This window comes from Lygodium microphyllum, chromosome 16, assembly GCF_053477565.2.
Source record: "Lygodium microphyllum isolate KBCC chromosome 16, Lygodium_microphyllum_v1.1.10, whole genome shotgun sequence".
Lineage (NCBI taxonomy): Eukaryota > Viridiplantae > Streptophyta > Polypodiopsida > Schizaeales > Lygodiaceae > Lygodium > Lygodium microphyllum.
The window spans coordinates 131023131-131039338 of record NC_141150.1 but is presented as its reverse complement, the minus strand read 5'-3'; the positions used below and the strand labels follow the sequence as shown (position 1 = coordinate 131039338).

Below are 16208 nucleotides of genomic sequence, written 5' to 3'. Positions count from 1 at the left end.
GGCTTACTGTCTAATGTAGCATGCTGCGCTTCAAACTTGGCTGCTAAACTTCTTGTTGCATGAGCATTTGTTGTAGAGTATCATTCTGTAGTTTTCAGCCTCTTGATTCCTTGTATAGACAGCTCAAATATGTATGGGCAAATTCTTGACACATCATCAAAACTCTCATTACAATCCACTTTGACCGTGCTTAATGGTATTAGATGGGAAATTGGGAATAGAACAGAGGTTTGCTGCCAACAGTGCATTCTTTGGAAATGTTGAATCAAGTCCATTCCAGTAGCAGGTACCCTATGCAAAGGCCATTTTCCTATCCAGGGGTCATCACTGGCATGACAGGGGTGAAGGCCGCTAAACTTCTTGTTGCATGAGCATTTGTTGTAGTGTGTCATTCTGTAGTTTTCAACCTCTTGATTCCTTGTATAGACAGCTCAAAGATGTATGGACAAAATGTTGACACATCATCAAGACTTTCATTACAATCCACTTTGGCCGTGCTTAATGATATTAGATGGGAATAGAACAGAGGTTTGCTACCAAGAGTGCATTCTTCGGAAATACTGAATTAAGTCCATTCCAGTAGCGGGTGCCTATGTGAAGGCCATTTTCCTATCCTGAGATCGTCACTGATGTGACAGGGCTGAAGGTTAGGTCATGTAGAGGCTTGTCTTTTGATAGCAGCTCTACATTTGAGTTGAAAGACTGCAGGACTATACACAGAAACACATGGCTCTTGTACTGTGACAATAGGAAAGCAGTGTATGACATTGTAAGAAGTAGTGATTTCGATAATGTCGTATAGATGTCTGTGAGCATAGATCTGGGAATGTGGTGAAAACTATGTCTCATATTTTCATGTGGTCATGACGAGTGTGGTTGGTCAAAAAGGTTTTTAACAAAGAAGGCATTTCCTCCTTCTGGTTTGATAATTTGGTTGTCTTTGGGTGTTTTGTGTTGCTTTATAATAGAAGCAGAAGAACAATTTAACAGACTTTGTGAGAGGGCGGAACGCCTTGCATTACATGGTGTTTAAATGATGAGATAAGTTGCTCAGAAAGTTTTTGACTATTTTGTACTGCTTGGAGTACAGGTGAAATATATACAAACACCTTACATGCCAATGCTGGTCGAGCCTGTCAAATGGACATCGTGAGTTCTGAACTTGCCCTGTGCATTGTGATATTACTAAGTACACATCTTGTGTTGAATTTTGATGTTTGCTGTGAGCACGACCTTTGCGTTTTTCATCTAAAACTGACCTTCTCAAATTGCCCTGTGTATTGTGATATTAGTAAGTGCACATGATATTTTAAATTTTGATGTATGCTGTGAGTGTGACATTTGCACTTTTCATCTTCATCTTACATAGCTTGAATGAACAAGCTGTGAGTGTGGCATTTGCACCTTTCGTCTTCACCTTACTTACATAAACCTGAAGCTTGAATGAACTAGTTGTGTATCTTTAGCAGAGTGTTTAGAGAGGACTTGCTTTCGTACCTTGCTATACACTCAAGTTTTATGACCTTTTTGTACATTTTCAATTGCATGGACTGCATGCATGCGCAAACGTACAGGGTGGTGCCATCTCTGGTTATTATCATGTTCTGATCATTTTATGTGGTCATCTTATGCCCAATCTCCACAGATGGTTTCTAGCCATGTCTGAATGCCCCTTGTTCTTGGAATCTGCTTTTGTCTGGAAGAGACTTCATCCTGGAAATTCTCTCTCTCTCTCTCTCTCTGTGTGTGTGTGTTTGTGTCTCTCTCTCTCTAGAGATGGATCGAGTTGTGGTAATGATCCTCCTATTCATAAATAGCATGAATAATGATGTGTGCATGATGCAATGATAAAGGCTACCAATAGTCAATCGATGCTACAATAGTTGTATGTGAATTTGCACACTCTAATGTTTTGTATCATAGAGTATGCTTGCTGTCCACTCAAGGACAGGCCGCCAATTTAGTCATGACTTGGTACATGCACTTTTGCTTGCAGTACCTTGGTTCATAAACTCACCCTCTTGTTCTTTGTTCTTGTTGATGATTGACCAATGAATTGTGGGGCAAGAGTGGCTTCAAACAGCCCAAAGAAAGCTGGCCAGATAATCACAACCTACTTTTTGAAAATTAAACTGATGGTCTGTTAATGTGTGGAACTTTGGTTAATTATGTAGCCATGTTTGGCTGGTCTAGGGACATGCTGCTACATCATAGGTGCACCACACTTTCCCACTAGATTCAGTTGTGCTGCTCTTGTACGATTCTTCAATACTCCTTGAGTTTGCGCTGCACCTGTTTAAAACCACAAACATGCATTCAATGTCTTAAAGATTGCCACAAGGATGTAGCCCATGGTCCATTGTAGGCAGCATGCTAATTGCTTACTGTTGCCTCCTTTGAGAATTGTCCTAGTGCTTGAGTAACTGTTATTACCACCATTAATATCCACCACAATAAGATTAGTGGCCAAAATGCCTACTGACATTGAGCAAACAACTTTTATGCTTGCTCCAAGCAACTGGAAAGCTTTTATGCAGCTAACACCATTAATTTGGAGCCCTGGACCACTGATCAGAAACTGCCCATCTGGCTGACCGCAACACCTCTGGCTCGCACTAAGATCTACTTTTAATAGACACAACTGATATTGGTTGAAGAGCCTTGAAGCAATGCAGTGAGAAAAAGGCATAGGCACCATGGAGGATCAGGATAGGGAACATAAGTGTCATATCCTTGGTGGTTTGTGTGGATCATCGAAATGCGAAAAGCACACTAGACACACCATTTGGAGTAGAAAATCTAGTCAATGAAGATGGGGCAAGGAACATCGTTCAAAAGGTGTGGTTGGTGTTTGATCTTGTGCATGCAGCTTTATGCGGGTTTTCCCAAGCAATGCACAAAACAGGAAAGACAATGAAGGTAAGAGAGGCATGTGAATAGACTCCTCAAGCTAATGTAAAGGAACAATAAAAAAATGAGGTTTTAAAGTTCCTATTCTCTGGTTGTCAAACTTCTGACCTCAGTAGATGCTGCACCTTTGTTAGGCAACCCTTAACCTGAAGCCTACATGGATAGGAAAATAGATTTGCCAATATTACCATAAGATCTAAAAACCATATTGGACAGCCTCTGCATGTGTGCACGTTGTGAATACAGTGTCAGAAAAGTGTGATCAGCCTTTGCACACATACAAGTGGTGAGCCACTGTCAGCTTAGGAAAGACAGTTATTGCCCATGTCTAAGTCAGATCTGTAAAACTAGGAGGAATAAAACTTTATTGCAGCAGTTTAAGCTTAGCCTGTTTAATATGTCCTGCAGTCATCTATGTGGAGGTTAGTGGAACTGTAATTTACAAAGTATTTGATGATAACATGTTTCTGTTATCAAGCAGGGTTTAGAAGCTTAACATAATCATATACATTCTCTGAGCAGATACAAGAAAGGGGGGTATTTAATTCTGAGAAGTCGCCTAATGCGCACTCATGGAGCTAAGAGTCAGCAAATTGCGATTGCACGGCACCCCAAGTCTAAACTGAGGCCTGTATTCGAGGTAAGTTTCTACAGATGATAGTTGATGGTTATGCTTATATGATTTTTTAAGTCAGCTATGCTATGACTTGGGGCTAAGAGCAATGAAGTATCTATCCAGACACATGCTTTTACATCTTAGTATATCCAAACAACATGAAACTGTTTTGAGTGTTGTTAATGTTACAGCAATCTTGCAGGCATTGAATACACTGGGACGAACCTCGTGGAGAATAAACAAGCAAGTTCTTGATGTGGTTGAGAAGATTTGGGCAGGTGGAGGCCGACTAGGAGATCTTGTGGATCGTGACAATGTAATCACATTGTAACTTCTACTTGTTGCAATAGTTCTGATGACAATACTTGGTTTCATTTCAACATATATTGTTAAGAAGAAAGATTATTCTACTTCTTGGCATTTATTATACCTGTTTATGCTATTTATGGCTAAAGCTAAACCTCCAATGGTTAATTCGTTGACATACATGCACATACATTTATGTGTATGTGCACGTGCTTTTCCACAGTAGGAGTTGGTGTTTGTGCCCAACAACACTAGATGTGCTATTTTGTAATCACATTCTTCTCTCAAAGCTCTGGAAGGTGTATAGATGCTACAAGTTGGTTTTATTGTTGTTGAGGGGTAGACCACAGGTATGTCTGTCTTATTATTGAAGCTTTGATTGTTTTTCCCCATTGCTTTATATGTTTACAGAGAAAGTTATATTATTGTACTTAGTTTAAGTGAACACCTACCAAGGAGCGTAAATTCACATCCAGGGTTGTATCCTAGTTAGTGAGTCTCAGGGCTAGAAGCTCTTTAAATAATGTGTTGGCAAGTCAAGGCTGCATAGTCTGGCCATCAAAATGTTTTAATTGATGGTTACAAGTTGCCAGATATAATATTTATTCGGGCAGGCATTTGTTTCTTGGTGTTTTTTCAGGTTGAGGTACCTGGAAAGCCTGATACAACAGATGAGGAAGAGCTAAAAAAGTGGAAATTTAAATGTTTTAAAGCAAAGCGCACGAACAGTGAAAGGCATTCACAACGCTGTGATGTTGAACTAAAACTTTCTGTAAGATATCTCTTTCTTCCTGCTTCGCATGGCAAATGCTGTTGAAGTTAGTGGGTTTTAAATAAACAAAGTTTACTTGCACAGGTGGCTCGCAAGTATAAGGATGAGGCCAAGTTCTATTATCCGCATAATCTGGATTTTCGTGGTCGTGCATATCCAATGCACCCCCACCTTAATCACTTGGGTTCTGATCTTTGCCGAGGTTTACTGGAGTTTGGAGAAGGTCGTCCCTTGGGAAAGAATGGGCTTCGATGGTTAAAGATACATCTTGCAAATGTTTTCGCTGGTGGTGTTGACAAGCTTTCATTTGAGGGCCGAATTGCATTTGTTGATGAAAATATTGAAACCATTATGGACTCTGCTTCAAAACCCTTAGAGGGTGAAAGGTGGTGGTTGAAAGGCGAAGACCCCTTTCAATGTTTAGCCACGTGTATATGTCTGCGTGATGCTCTCATGTCTGGTGATCCTGACAATTACGTATGTCATTTACCTGTGCAGCAGGTATGGGAACTTCATTTCCCCTTCTCATTTATTTTCTATTCTGGTAGCTCAACTTCAAAATGTTTTTGTTGTGCTACTATGTGCATCTTAGTATGAAAGCACCAAATTTATTGCTTGTCTTATTTGTCATTGCTAGCTGAATTGTTGGATGCTGTTTAGGTGTTTTTCAGTCTGCTGTAAAGGCAAGGTGTTGAACTTGTGAAATGTGGTAGAGCACTTCAGGATGGAGACATTTCTGATACTTAGGATTCTAGGTTGCAGTTGATCCAACTTCTGAACATAATTTTAATAAATCATAAGCAAAAGAAGACGACTTTTTAGCTGTTTCAAACTTGCTACCCTTGGATTAGGGCCCCTTTCAAGCAACGTCAGTTTATTCTTTGTCATGAAAGGTGGCTCTTTCTGACTGGAATCTCTGAACATCTGTTTTGTAATGTACCTGCAAGAATGGCGAAATTTTCAAGCTTCTGGCCTCTCCATACATTTGTGCTATTGAAGCTGCTAGACCATTTTGCTATGTGGTATTGTCTTGATACTGTATGATGCTCTTTTGGACATGGCGATCATGCCTTGGGCAGGTTGAGCTGTCCTTGGAGTGTTTGTGTGGCCTTGTGGCTGATTTGAGCCTCTGTGCGTGCTTTTTCTGGCACATGTTCTTTTCTTAGTTGTGTTATAGGGCGTTTGGGAAAAGGGGTTCTTTTTCATCTTTCCTGAAGGATTTAGGCAAGGTTGTGAACTCCTATGCAAAGATTGTAAGTGCTAGGTGCATGATATGGAAGTTTTTGTCTAGTTTGGGCTTTCCTTGCTGTGCAGGAGGAGAGTTTGATAAGATTGAGGGTTTGAGAAAATTGGTCTTCTTGTGCTTTTGAGCATTCATCAGTGGATATAACTGACATGTGCAGATTTGGTAGTCAGAGTCAGGTTTTATAGCACAGAGATCTGTTGAGCAGAAGCACTGAGTTGGCTTGTTGAAGGCTAAGGTTGGAGATTTAGTGAGCATGACTTTCCAAATAACTGTACTAGCACAGGATCATTTGAATATTGATTATGCATCCATGTCTATTATACAGATTCTCATGGTTCCATTGCTGCACCCACTTCTGACAGAGGTGGCATGGACTCTTGGAGAGTTGAATAGAGTGTGAGGAGGTCCCATGTGCGAGGCAGCAGCTCTGGGAGCAGGAGAGAGCACTGCACTGCGATATTGCAGCCATCTAGTGGGTGGCTGCTATAGAACCGTTCTGGAGACTACTTTTCAGATACAGGAGATTGTGCTTCCTAGTGGTGCATCTAGTCAGCTTTCACAACTCAGTTACACCACTTGGCTCACTATGGTTAAGCTCAGATGAATCAGGGACCCTTGATCAAAAGTGGCTTGACAGACTATAGTTAGATACAGGTCAGAGCGAGGGTTGGAGGTCATTGACCTTGACTACCCTCAGGAGGGCTTCTAGGTATGTCAATTCCGCCACGACCAGGGACTGGTGAGGCTCTCATGGAGGTGGACATTCGTCATAGCATGCAGCATCCTCCTCCGGTCTCTATTCTTGTGTAGTCTGTCATGTGTAGGACACCACCTGCGTACCCCTCTCTCTTCTTCTTTTCCCCTTCCCTCTCCCAAAACTAGAAAGCCTTTGTATGATTTTGTTTTCCTTATTGCTGCAACTAGAGTATTGAGCATTTGTACTCTTAGCCATACTAAATTCTCTAGAAAACAAATACAGGAGATCCAAATAGATCTTTGTAAGGTGGCCTCCGTGAATACTGTTCATGGGTGATCAGCTTCGCTGAGTGTGGGACAGCCAACCCATCATGAAATGCCCATTTTCCTGGAATGCAGTCAATGAATACTACTCATGGGTGATCAGCTTTGCGGAGTGTGGGATAGCCAACACAACCCCCCATCATGAAATGGCCAATTTCCTGGAGTGCAGTCAATGGGAGTTTCTTCCAACCAAGTGGTTGCCAATTATGGGAAATATGGCAAAACCCTAATTATATGATGAGGTAGTTCTTTATAATCGGTCCAAATGGAGTGAGATTTGGGCAAATTTCAAAATTGGATCCAATGCAGACATTGGACTTGCAACTTGTATGCACTTGCCTATTACTCTCGACACACTTTCCATTGTCTGTTGATTCCTTTGCATTGGTTAGATGTTCCTTTTTCATGCATAGTCATTCTGTGGATGGTACCAGTGTGCTGATATATCAACCTCAACAGGACGGATCCTGCAATGGTCTGCAACACTATGCTGCTCTGGGCAGGGACTGTGTAAGTTTATTACTTTGTATGTATTCTCATATTTGCCCTCTATATGTTATTTAGATTTTCATTGTGACTCTGTTTGTTGTGTGATTTGCTTTGCTGGTCTTATTGATGACCTACAGGTTGGGGCTGCATCTGTTAACCTTACGATGGGCCCAAAGCCTTCTGATGTATATTCAGGGATTGCACAAAGGTAAATTCTGATAAAATTTATGCAGCATTTCAACATATGGTGCCCCGAGCTTAAACTGCAGGCTTTACAAAGTATCTGTCTGCTCGGATTAAGTATGTAGGTGAGGCTTGCAGCTCAAATCACTTTTTGTAAACAGAGTCTTATAGCTTCCTACTTGAGGTTGGCCATTGTAGGCTTCAGATGCTTTTCGTGAACTGCTTATGCCAGAGCCTTGTCCTTGTCCTTGTCCTTGCCCTTTTCCTATGCACCTCTGTAGGCCTACCAATGTGCCTTCAGGTGTTTAGGCTGTAATCCAAGGTGTCGTTTGTAGTGTTCGACCATCTCAAGCAGGGATGCCAGAATTGATTTCATGTTTTGAATCTTAAGCCTTGGCTCTTTGCATCAGGAAATCAGTTATCAGGTCTTTACTGCCTCTACTGGTCTCAATTGCCTCTATGAAGAGACCTGCTTTGTGGTGGGTTATGTTTGTGCAGGGGAGTTACCTTCAACAATGGTTGGTGTTAAATAAAATATGATGACGTAAACTCTAGCCACCAGAAAAGCCAGTTCCAATTTTGAAAACATGCTATAAAAGTTAAATATTTATCTGTTTGGCAGAGTTAAGGAGATAATGGAGAGGGATGCCCTTAAAGACCCTTCAACCTTTCGGGAGGCAGAATTTGCACGAATGCTAGTTGACCATGTGAGTATGCCAACTGTCATGTATGTTAGTCCAATTTTTGTTTTTTGGAAGTTTAATGAAAAACGAAAAGCTTGATTTTAGCATTGATTGAACCTCCCATAAAATATCAGGGTTCAGGTTGCTAATCTGGTTACAGTATGGTGAAACTTACCGAAAGTTATGTGTAATGTGTTCTGCAGGTTGATCGGAAGCTGGTAAAGCAGACTGTTATGACTTCTGTTTATGGTGTGACATTTATTGGAGCGAGGGCACAAATTTTGAATAGGCTGGAAGAAAGAGGCACAGACAATGAGAGCAGTCAAATGTTCTATGCATCTGCATATGCAGCAAAGGTTTTTAACATGGTTGCATGTTTAGTAGTATCTCTCTGACTTATGTAGAAGTCTATAGCATTTGAACTTATTTCTGAAATTAGGTGCTATAAAGGTCTTGATGCAGAAACTCAACAGCCCTGATGCAGGGATTCCCTTATCATTGTTTTGAAGTTTGTTGGAGTTGGAGAGAGGCAGGGGAACCACTGAGCCTGGGAAAGTTCTCCATTTTAGGGTGCCTACATGTGGTCCATTGTGTTTACCACCACATAGCCTATTTAGCTTTAAATGCCAGCAAGATTGTAGAAGTCTGGAGTGGCACCCAGATGCAGGATTTGGCCACAACACACTCCCAAATAGGTATGATGTGTGATATGTGACACATCTTAAAATCTCATAGCGTGTCGCAAAGGCTCAAACAGAGTTAGGCTTTCTACATATTAGCCATCTTTTTCATCATTATGAACCAGCTGATTCCCATGATTCTCTCTAACTCAGGACATGCACATCAGAGAATCCAGCTACTTTATCAAGGCAGCACAGCGAGCTCTTGCTCTGGTTGTGCCATTCAGGTGCCAAGAGCCTTGATGGGCAATTCCAAAGCTGCTTCCATCAAGCAGTTACAAATTAGTGACAATCTGCACTAGAAGTCTGCTTGCTTTGGTGAAGGACAAATCTCGTCCCAACCATCTTTTGCTAGGGTACCCTTGGTTTGTTTAATATGTTTTCCATGGGTTGAGAATAGAAGCACTCTGCTCGCCTTAACAGAAAGGATTGCCAATCTTTGAAAATAGCTTTTGGAAAGCTCATCTCAAACATTAACTTCTATTTCTTCATCTGGAGAATCTTGTGTTTTAGAAAAGGGACTTAGACAAAATGACATTTCAGTCTTTCAGAGCCTCTTGGGAAAGGTCATTTTCAAAGCCTTTTTTCATTCAACTGCCTGCCTCCATGATAATAATTTAAAAATGCAAAATTGTGATGGTTTACTTCTGTGGATGTAGTGCTAACTTCGCGATCAAAGCTTTTGTCTGACTTGTGAGCATTATAGAGTCAGGGTATCTTCATGCGATACCAAGGTGAAAATACAAGATGCACAGTGGCTGATCATTGTCTAGAAGTATGGCATGATAACCCTTTTTATGTGCTAGTTTGAATTCATGAAAGTTGTGCTATTGTTAAAGAGATGACATTCTTACATCTAGAATGATGAACTCATGGAAAGGAATGTCTTAATGGCTTAAATGAATGTCTCAATTTTATGTGGGGGTTTTGTCTTTTGGTGGCTTATAAGTATGAGGTTTGCTTTGTTATGTCTACTGGCAGGTAACTCTAGAAGCTCTGGGAGAGATGTTCAAGGAAGCAAAAGGTATAATGAACTGGCTTGCAGAGTGTGCAAAGGTATTGACCATGGTCCTTATGTTTGGTGAGAAGAATAGAGCACATTATTGTTGTATATCTATATCCAAATAAGGTTGCTATATTTGTTGCAGCTTATTGCAACTGAGAATGAGGCAGTAAAGTGGTCCTCTCCTTTGGGGCTTCCTGTGGTTCAACCATATCGAAAGCCTGGATGGAAGTTGGTACATTTTCAATGCAGTGCTACTTCTAACCTAAAAATTTCTATTGCATACTATTTCTTGTGAGGGTAATATGGCTGTTGATAAGTTGAGACGAGATTGTTGAGAGATTTGAACTGAGTTATGGAAATTGCTGGTGGACTTGCTGTCAACAGAAAAAAGCTTTTGTGTGACGTTTGTTGCCAGATGTTCAGGGAGTCCTGGAACGATTAGTCCACCAACATGCATGCCCGTGCTGTGAGACAATATCTGAAAAGTCGGAGCAGTCTGCTGTTGGCTGCCTAATTTGTCCACAGCATATCTTGTGAAAAACAAAGCAGAACAAACTGATGGTAATGAAAGCTAATCATCCCTGAAACTCCCAGCATGGGACTGTGAAATAATGGATCCCAACATGCGCTTGATGTAAAGGAAACAGGGGAGGGAAGTGGGGAGAGAGAGGAGCATCTACTAGAACTTATGAGACCAGAGTGTGAGTACAATCAATCTATGGTATATCTAGTAAAAAAACTAACAATTAGAGATGTGGACCTTGGATAGAGGTTGTGATGATGAGAGATGTGCCCCTTGGACTTGTCATGTAATCTTAAGGGTGCCTGTTGATGTGTAATTGATGGGGTCACATGGCTTTGTTTATCTCTATGGTCCTCTCTATGGTGACTTCGGGTGGTACCTTGGGTTGCAATGCTGACCTATAGGGCTGCAGGCAGCAGAGATCCCATAGAGCTTTACCTATGATTCCAGGCCCACCGTTGCACATGACCAAGACTGAAGATGTTTGGGGCTGGAGCTCAGCAAATACGGGACTTGCTCACCAGATCTCAGGTGAGGAGGCACCATAATCGTGCGAAGGTGCTGGATCCCTTTGCAAACAAGCTGTGGTACAACCCTCATTTCTTGTGTCATGCTAGGCATCTACATGTGAGTGCTCCTACATCTTTATCTCCCTTTGGCATATCTAACATACGATGTCCTATTGCTTCTTTGTAGTGTATCTTTGTGTCTTAACTCTAGGCTGGTTTGAGGAAATCTGTAGTTGCCTATAGCTTAGCAATCTTGAGTAGATGCACACTTCCTTACATTTTGGCTGAAGGATTAAGCCATTGTCACAACTCTATAGAAACAGAATTTGTATCCTTTTTCATTAATTTGTCTGTATAATGATTTATTAAATTTGTTTCCTTTGCACTAATTAGATATAAAGAAAAGTGCATTGGAGCTGGCCACTGATGAGTTCTGATAGCAAGGGACGTAGTAAATCACGTGGCAAAGATGTTGAATGCCATCATTGTGGCAAGAAGGGTGACTTTAAACGTGATTGCTACAAATGGAAGAAAGAGAAAGGAAAGGACAAGAAGACACATGATAGCAAGGAAGAGAAGAAAGAGGGTCAACCCAAGAAGAGCGGTGTCAAAATTGAAGAGGTGAATGTAGTCACTCATGATAGTGACAATGGGAATGGCGTCCTTTTGGTCTCTTCATACTTTGGTGCACATGCTTTACTTGCAGATACAGATGATGACATGCATATTTGGATTCTCGATTCAAATGCTTCCTTTCATGTCATCCCCCATCGCGAGTGGTTCTCTGCTTATACAGGGGGTCAACGTGGTGTTGTCCATCTTGGGGTAACTATGCATGTGACATTGCAGGTATTGGCAGTGTGCAGTTGCAGTTGCAGCATGGCTCTGTCTTCACAATTCAGTATGTACGGCATGTACCTCAGCTCAAGAAGAGTTTGATTAGCACAGGGCAGCTAGATGATGATGGTTTTCATACCACCTTTGGCGATGGAAAATGAAAGATCTGTAAGGGATCTAGAGTGATTGCTAGAGGTTGTAAAAGTGATACTTTGTATCCTCTCCATGTATCTAGTGTGAGTGATCATGTTGTTGCCGTGACCGAGCAACCAAGTGTTTCTTTGTGGCATGGTCGGTTGGGACACATGAGTCAAACTGGAATGAAAGTGCTCTCTCGTTTGGGTTACTTGCCTTGTCTTCGTTATATTGATTTTGAGCATTGTGATCATTGTGTTTATGGTAAACATGCACAGACGTTTTATAAAAAGTCTATTCCGCTCAAATCTTCTCCTCTAGAGTTAGTACATTCAAATGTATGTCAGATGCTAGGATTATCTTTAGGGGGAAAGAAATATTTTGTCACCTTTGTGGATGATGCTACATGAAAGGTATGGGTTTATCCTATTCGTAGCAAGGATGAAGTGCTTGACAAGTTTAAAAAATTCTTGGCATTGGTTGAAAATCAGACTGATAAGACACTTAAGTGTCTTCGCTCTGACAATGGTAGGGAATATATGTCTGAGGCCTTTTAGGCATTTTGTGACAGCAAAGGGATAAAGAGGGAGCTCACTGCCCCTCACAATCCACCCCAAAATGGAGTTGTAGAGCGTATGAATCGGATCATACAAGATAAGGTCCGTACAATGCCGTCTCATGCTACATTACTCCATGGTTTTTGGGCAGAGGCTGTTATGATAGCCGTACACTTGATTAATCGGTCACCAGCAGGTCTTTTTGGGGGGGGGGGGGGGGGGGGGAAGTTTCCCAAGAAATGTGGTTGGGCAAGCCACAACGTCCTTGTGATCCTCCAGCCCAGTTGGCTTTTGATGCTGCTGGTTGAGTCATCACACCTTGGGATCGCAAGTATCCTGGCTGCACTTCCCACCTTGCCGGTGGACCTTCCTCCGCGTGGGCCAAACATGAGCGGCCCAATCCCTTTGCGGTGCTAGGAGATTTCTTTGAAGATGGAGTACTAGAGATTTTGGTAGCAAAGGCCTAGGCTCACATGGCCAAATCCTATCAACAGTCTTGATCCTTTCTGTTTTTCTAGTCCCAGGATGCCTCTTGCACTCTTGTCCGTGTGCACATGCTAAATCGATTGTATTTGGTTCATATATGATGGCCTAGAGCCCCCTTGTACTTTGGAATCTTGTTAGTGTACTTTTTTTGTAATTAATATAATTACTCATTATGCCAGAGAGAGAGAGAGAGAGAGAGAGAGAGAGAGAGAGAGAGAGAGAGAGAGATTCTTGTTGCAGGTGAAAACATCCCTTCAAACTTTGAGACTTAGAAACGACAACGAGCAACCGGTACAGTACTTTGTTAGCCAACTTCATAGCCAGATTACTCTTCAAGTGGGCAGACATTTGATTCGAAAGTTCAAGAGAGTTCATTACAAAAGGATTCATGAGTTTTTAATTTTGGTGCATTGTGTGCCAGGTGGTTGTTCAAAGGCAAAAAACTGCTTTTCCTCCAAATTTTGTGCACTCCCTTGACAGTACTCATATGATGATGACAGCCACTGCCTGTGGCAAGGAGGGGCTTTGTTTTGCAGGTAGTTTGCTTGCAGTTACTTGGAAAACAGTTCGCTTGCCTTTTATGTAGCAATATCAGAATGTTTTGTAATGGCTGCAGGGGTGCACGATTCATTTTGGACTCATGCATGCGATGTGGACAGAATGAATCAAATTTTGAGGGTAAAGTTTGTGGAGCTGTACAGTCAACCTATACTAGAAAATGTAAGCCAAGTTTCATGTTGTTTTGTTCTGTGCATACAAGCACTGTCCCATTGAAAAGCAGTGAACAAAAGGGATAATGATTTGGTACCCTGCATTGCTCTAGACTAGTGTAGAGATGAGAATAGAACTCATGCATGCGATGTGGACAGAATGAATCAAATTTTGAGGGTAAAGTTTGTGGAGCTGTACAGTCAACCTATACTAGAAAATGTAAGCCAAGTTTCATGTTGTTTTGTTCTGTGCATACAAGCACTGTCCCATTGAAAAGCAGTGAACAAAAGGGATAATGATTTGGTACCCTGCATTGCTCTAGACTAGTGTAGAGATGAGAATAGAACACCTTAGGTCCTTATGGTTGATGTTTTATGGCGATGCTGAGCATGAGCCACGCCATATGTTAATTTAGACATATATGTTGGTTTCTCGGTCTCACTTGGATGGAATTATAAAATATCTTCTGTCATTCTATTATATTTCTTCAAGAATTGGCACCTGATGTAGTTGGTTTGGAAATCTAGTTCTTATGGATAATGTCGTGTTTGGAAAGCCCATATTTTCCCTTACTGATGATCAATGTTGAACATGAGAACCAAGGACTGGCACCTGGGAGAAAGTAGATGTACTGGAAGAACCAATTTGTTTGTCAATGAAGTGATGTGCTGTTCTAAACCGAGACAATATGGGAACCTCTGTAATATTTTAAAGAACCTTCTGACACCATGGCCCATTATTTCAACAGTTTCCGGGCACCTGATATGACTGGTTTCAAAATGCATTTACTCTGCCAATCTTGTTTTCTTTTAAAATGTAGTTTCTGTAATAAAGAGTCAGGGACTTAGTTGAGGATATACGTAGTTGAGGATATACGTTGCTGGACCAGATAGTATAGTCTTTTGAGTATTTGTAGGTTGTTTGGTGGTGGATCTCTTTTTGAATCTGATAGTTTTCAAATGCCTTTCTTTGTGCTGGCAGCTTCTGGTGAGTTTTCAGAAAAGATGTCCTAGAATAAGTTTCCCAGATCTCCCAAACAGAGGAGAATTTGAGTTGGAGCAGGTTCTCAAGGCAGACTATTTTTTCAACTGAGTCGATTGGATCCACATTGCCAGTGATGCCAATATGTCTTCAATTTCGACATTGATTGCTTATTGCCGACTGAATATATGCAGTTAGCAAATTCAACTGTGATGGAGCCTCCCTCTGTAGGGACATCATTTGCCTGTCAATGCCCTGAAGGGTCATACAAGTTATCAAGACATGTAGCACAGGCTTGTGCAATCTTCCTAGGAAAAAAAGAATTGAGGTCTTCATACCCATTGTTTGGGAGCAGGGCCCTTGAAAGGGGCCCATTCGAACATCCCTCGTCTATTGGGTCATACATGTAATTTCTGTCATATGTCTGATGCTTGTAATTGAGAATGCAATCTAAGGAGAAATTCTTCGAGCATTAATATTTTTCTCTTGTAATTGTTCATGTATTTCAACTTAGTCTCTTTCATACACCTCTTAGTTACTCGTTCACTGAGCATCCAATCAGCTTCTGCTGTGTCTGTAAGACATTTTGAAAGCACTTCCATGGTTTAAGTTGAGGCACAGTTCCATTCAAGGAGCCCCCAAAGAGAGGCTGATCTGCCTTTGAATTCTCAATCCAAATCTATGGGCCTTGAGTTGAATGGCATGATTCGAAGCTGGATTCCAAACTTGGTTCATCGAATCACCACATGTTTCTTTGTTTTGGCTAAGATAAGTAAATCTTCTTATCTTATATGATGAAAGACATCAAAGCTATCTTTCTAAGATGAAAGACATTTTTTTACTCCCGTTCACTAAGATGACGTTCATGTCCGGTCAGTATCATCATATTGCATATTTGGATCAATGTGGATCATTACTTAAAAGGGCTGCATGTTCGGAGCAGTGTGCAACAAAGTTTGAGCCAGAATCATCATGTTGCATGTTTGGAGCAATGCAAATTGATTATATAAGTGTGTTGCTTATTGCACTTGCTATTCTAGCTCGCGTCCATATTCCAAGATATACTCCCAAATCTGTGAGATTGGAGGATTTAAAGAGGAATTTCATATGCTTCCGAGGGGGACTATTCAAGGGAATTCATAGTAGTAGTATAGTGAAAGGTATGGAAACTTCTTGTGGCTATATGTCATATAAATTGGCTTAAAAATAGGTGAGTGTAGAAATTGAGTTGTGGTGAGACTGTTTTTGTTTGAGTTGTATTTACTAAGGCATTGATGAGAAAAATATCATTAGCATTCCTTTTCTATTATTATTTGGAATTTTAAGGGGCAATTTGTAGCACACTGCAAAATTGTTTCTTGTGAGGTAACTTATATAGCAGCTAAGATTCCAATGCATTTTGATGTCAAATTTGTGAGACTTACTACTCATGCTTTTAAGTGTATAGTATTAAGGTAGGATATTTCATGTTACTCTTGAAATATGGTCATGTATGAAATAAATAAATAATTGAAGCCATTAAATATATGTCAATTTCAACATTATGTTAGTTCATACA

The 16208-nt window shown here is 40.9% G+C and overlaps 1 protein-coding gene across 1 annotated transcript in view; it reads left to right on the top strand.

The window, feature by feature from the left end:
- LOC148023435 (DNA-directed RNA polymerase 2, chloroplastic/mitochondrial-like) overlaps window positions 1-15142 on the top strand; it is a 53775-nt gene extending 38633 nt beyond the window's left edge. The window contains exons 5-19 of the mRNA XM_087696403.1: window positions 1091-1149; window positions 3433-3550; window positions 3729-3842; window positions 4473-4604; window positions 4689-5105; window positions 7330-7380; window positions 7497-7567; window positions 8165-8249; window positions 8429-8581; window positions 9887-9961; window positions 10054-10143; window positions 13199-13249; window positions 13380-13494; window positions 13575-13678; window positions 14651-15142. Of these exons, the coding sequence (XP_087552529.1) occupies window positions 1091-1149; window positions 3433-3550; window positions 3729-3842; window positions 4473-4604; window positions 4689-5105; window positions 7330-7380; window positions 7497-7567; window positions 8165-8249; window positions 8429-8581; window positions 9887-9961; window positions 10054-10143; window positions 13199-13249; window positions 13380-13494; window positions 13575-13678; window positions 14651-14761 (1746 nt within the window). The 3' untranslated portion in view covers window positions 14762-15142. The remainder of the gene's footprint in view (window positions 1-1090; window positions 1150-3432; window positions 3551-3728; window positions 3843-4472; window positions 4605-4688; window positions 5106-7329; window positions 7381-7496; window positions 7568-8164; window positions 8250-8428; window positions 8582-9886; window positions 9962-10053; window positions 10144-13198; window positions 13250-13379; window positions 13495-13574; window positions 13679-14650) is intronic.
- Window positions 15143-16208: the final 1066 nt, after the last annotated feature.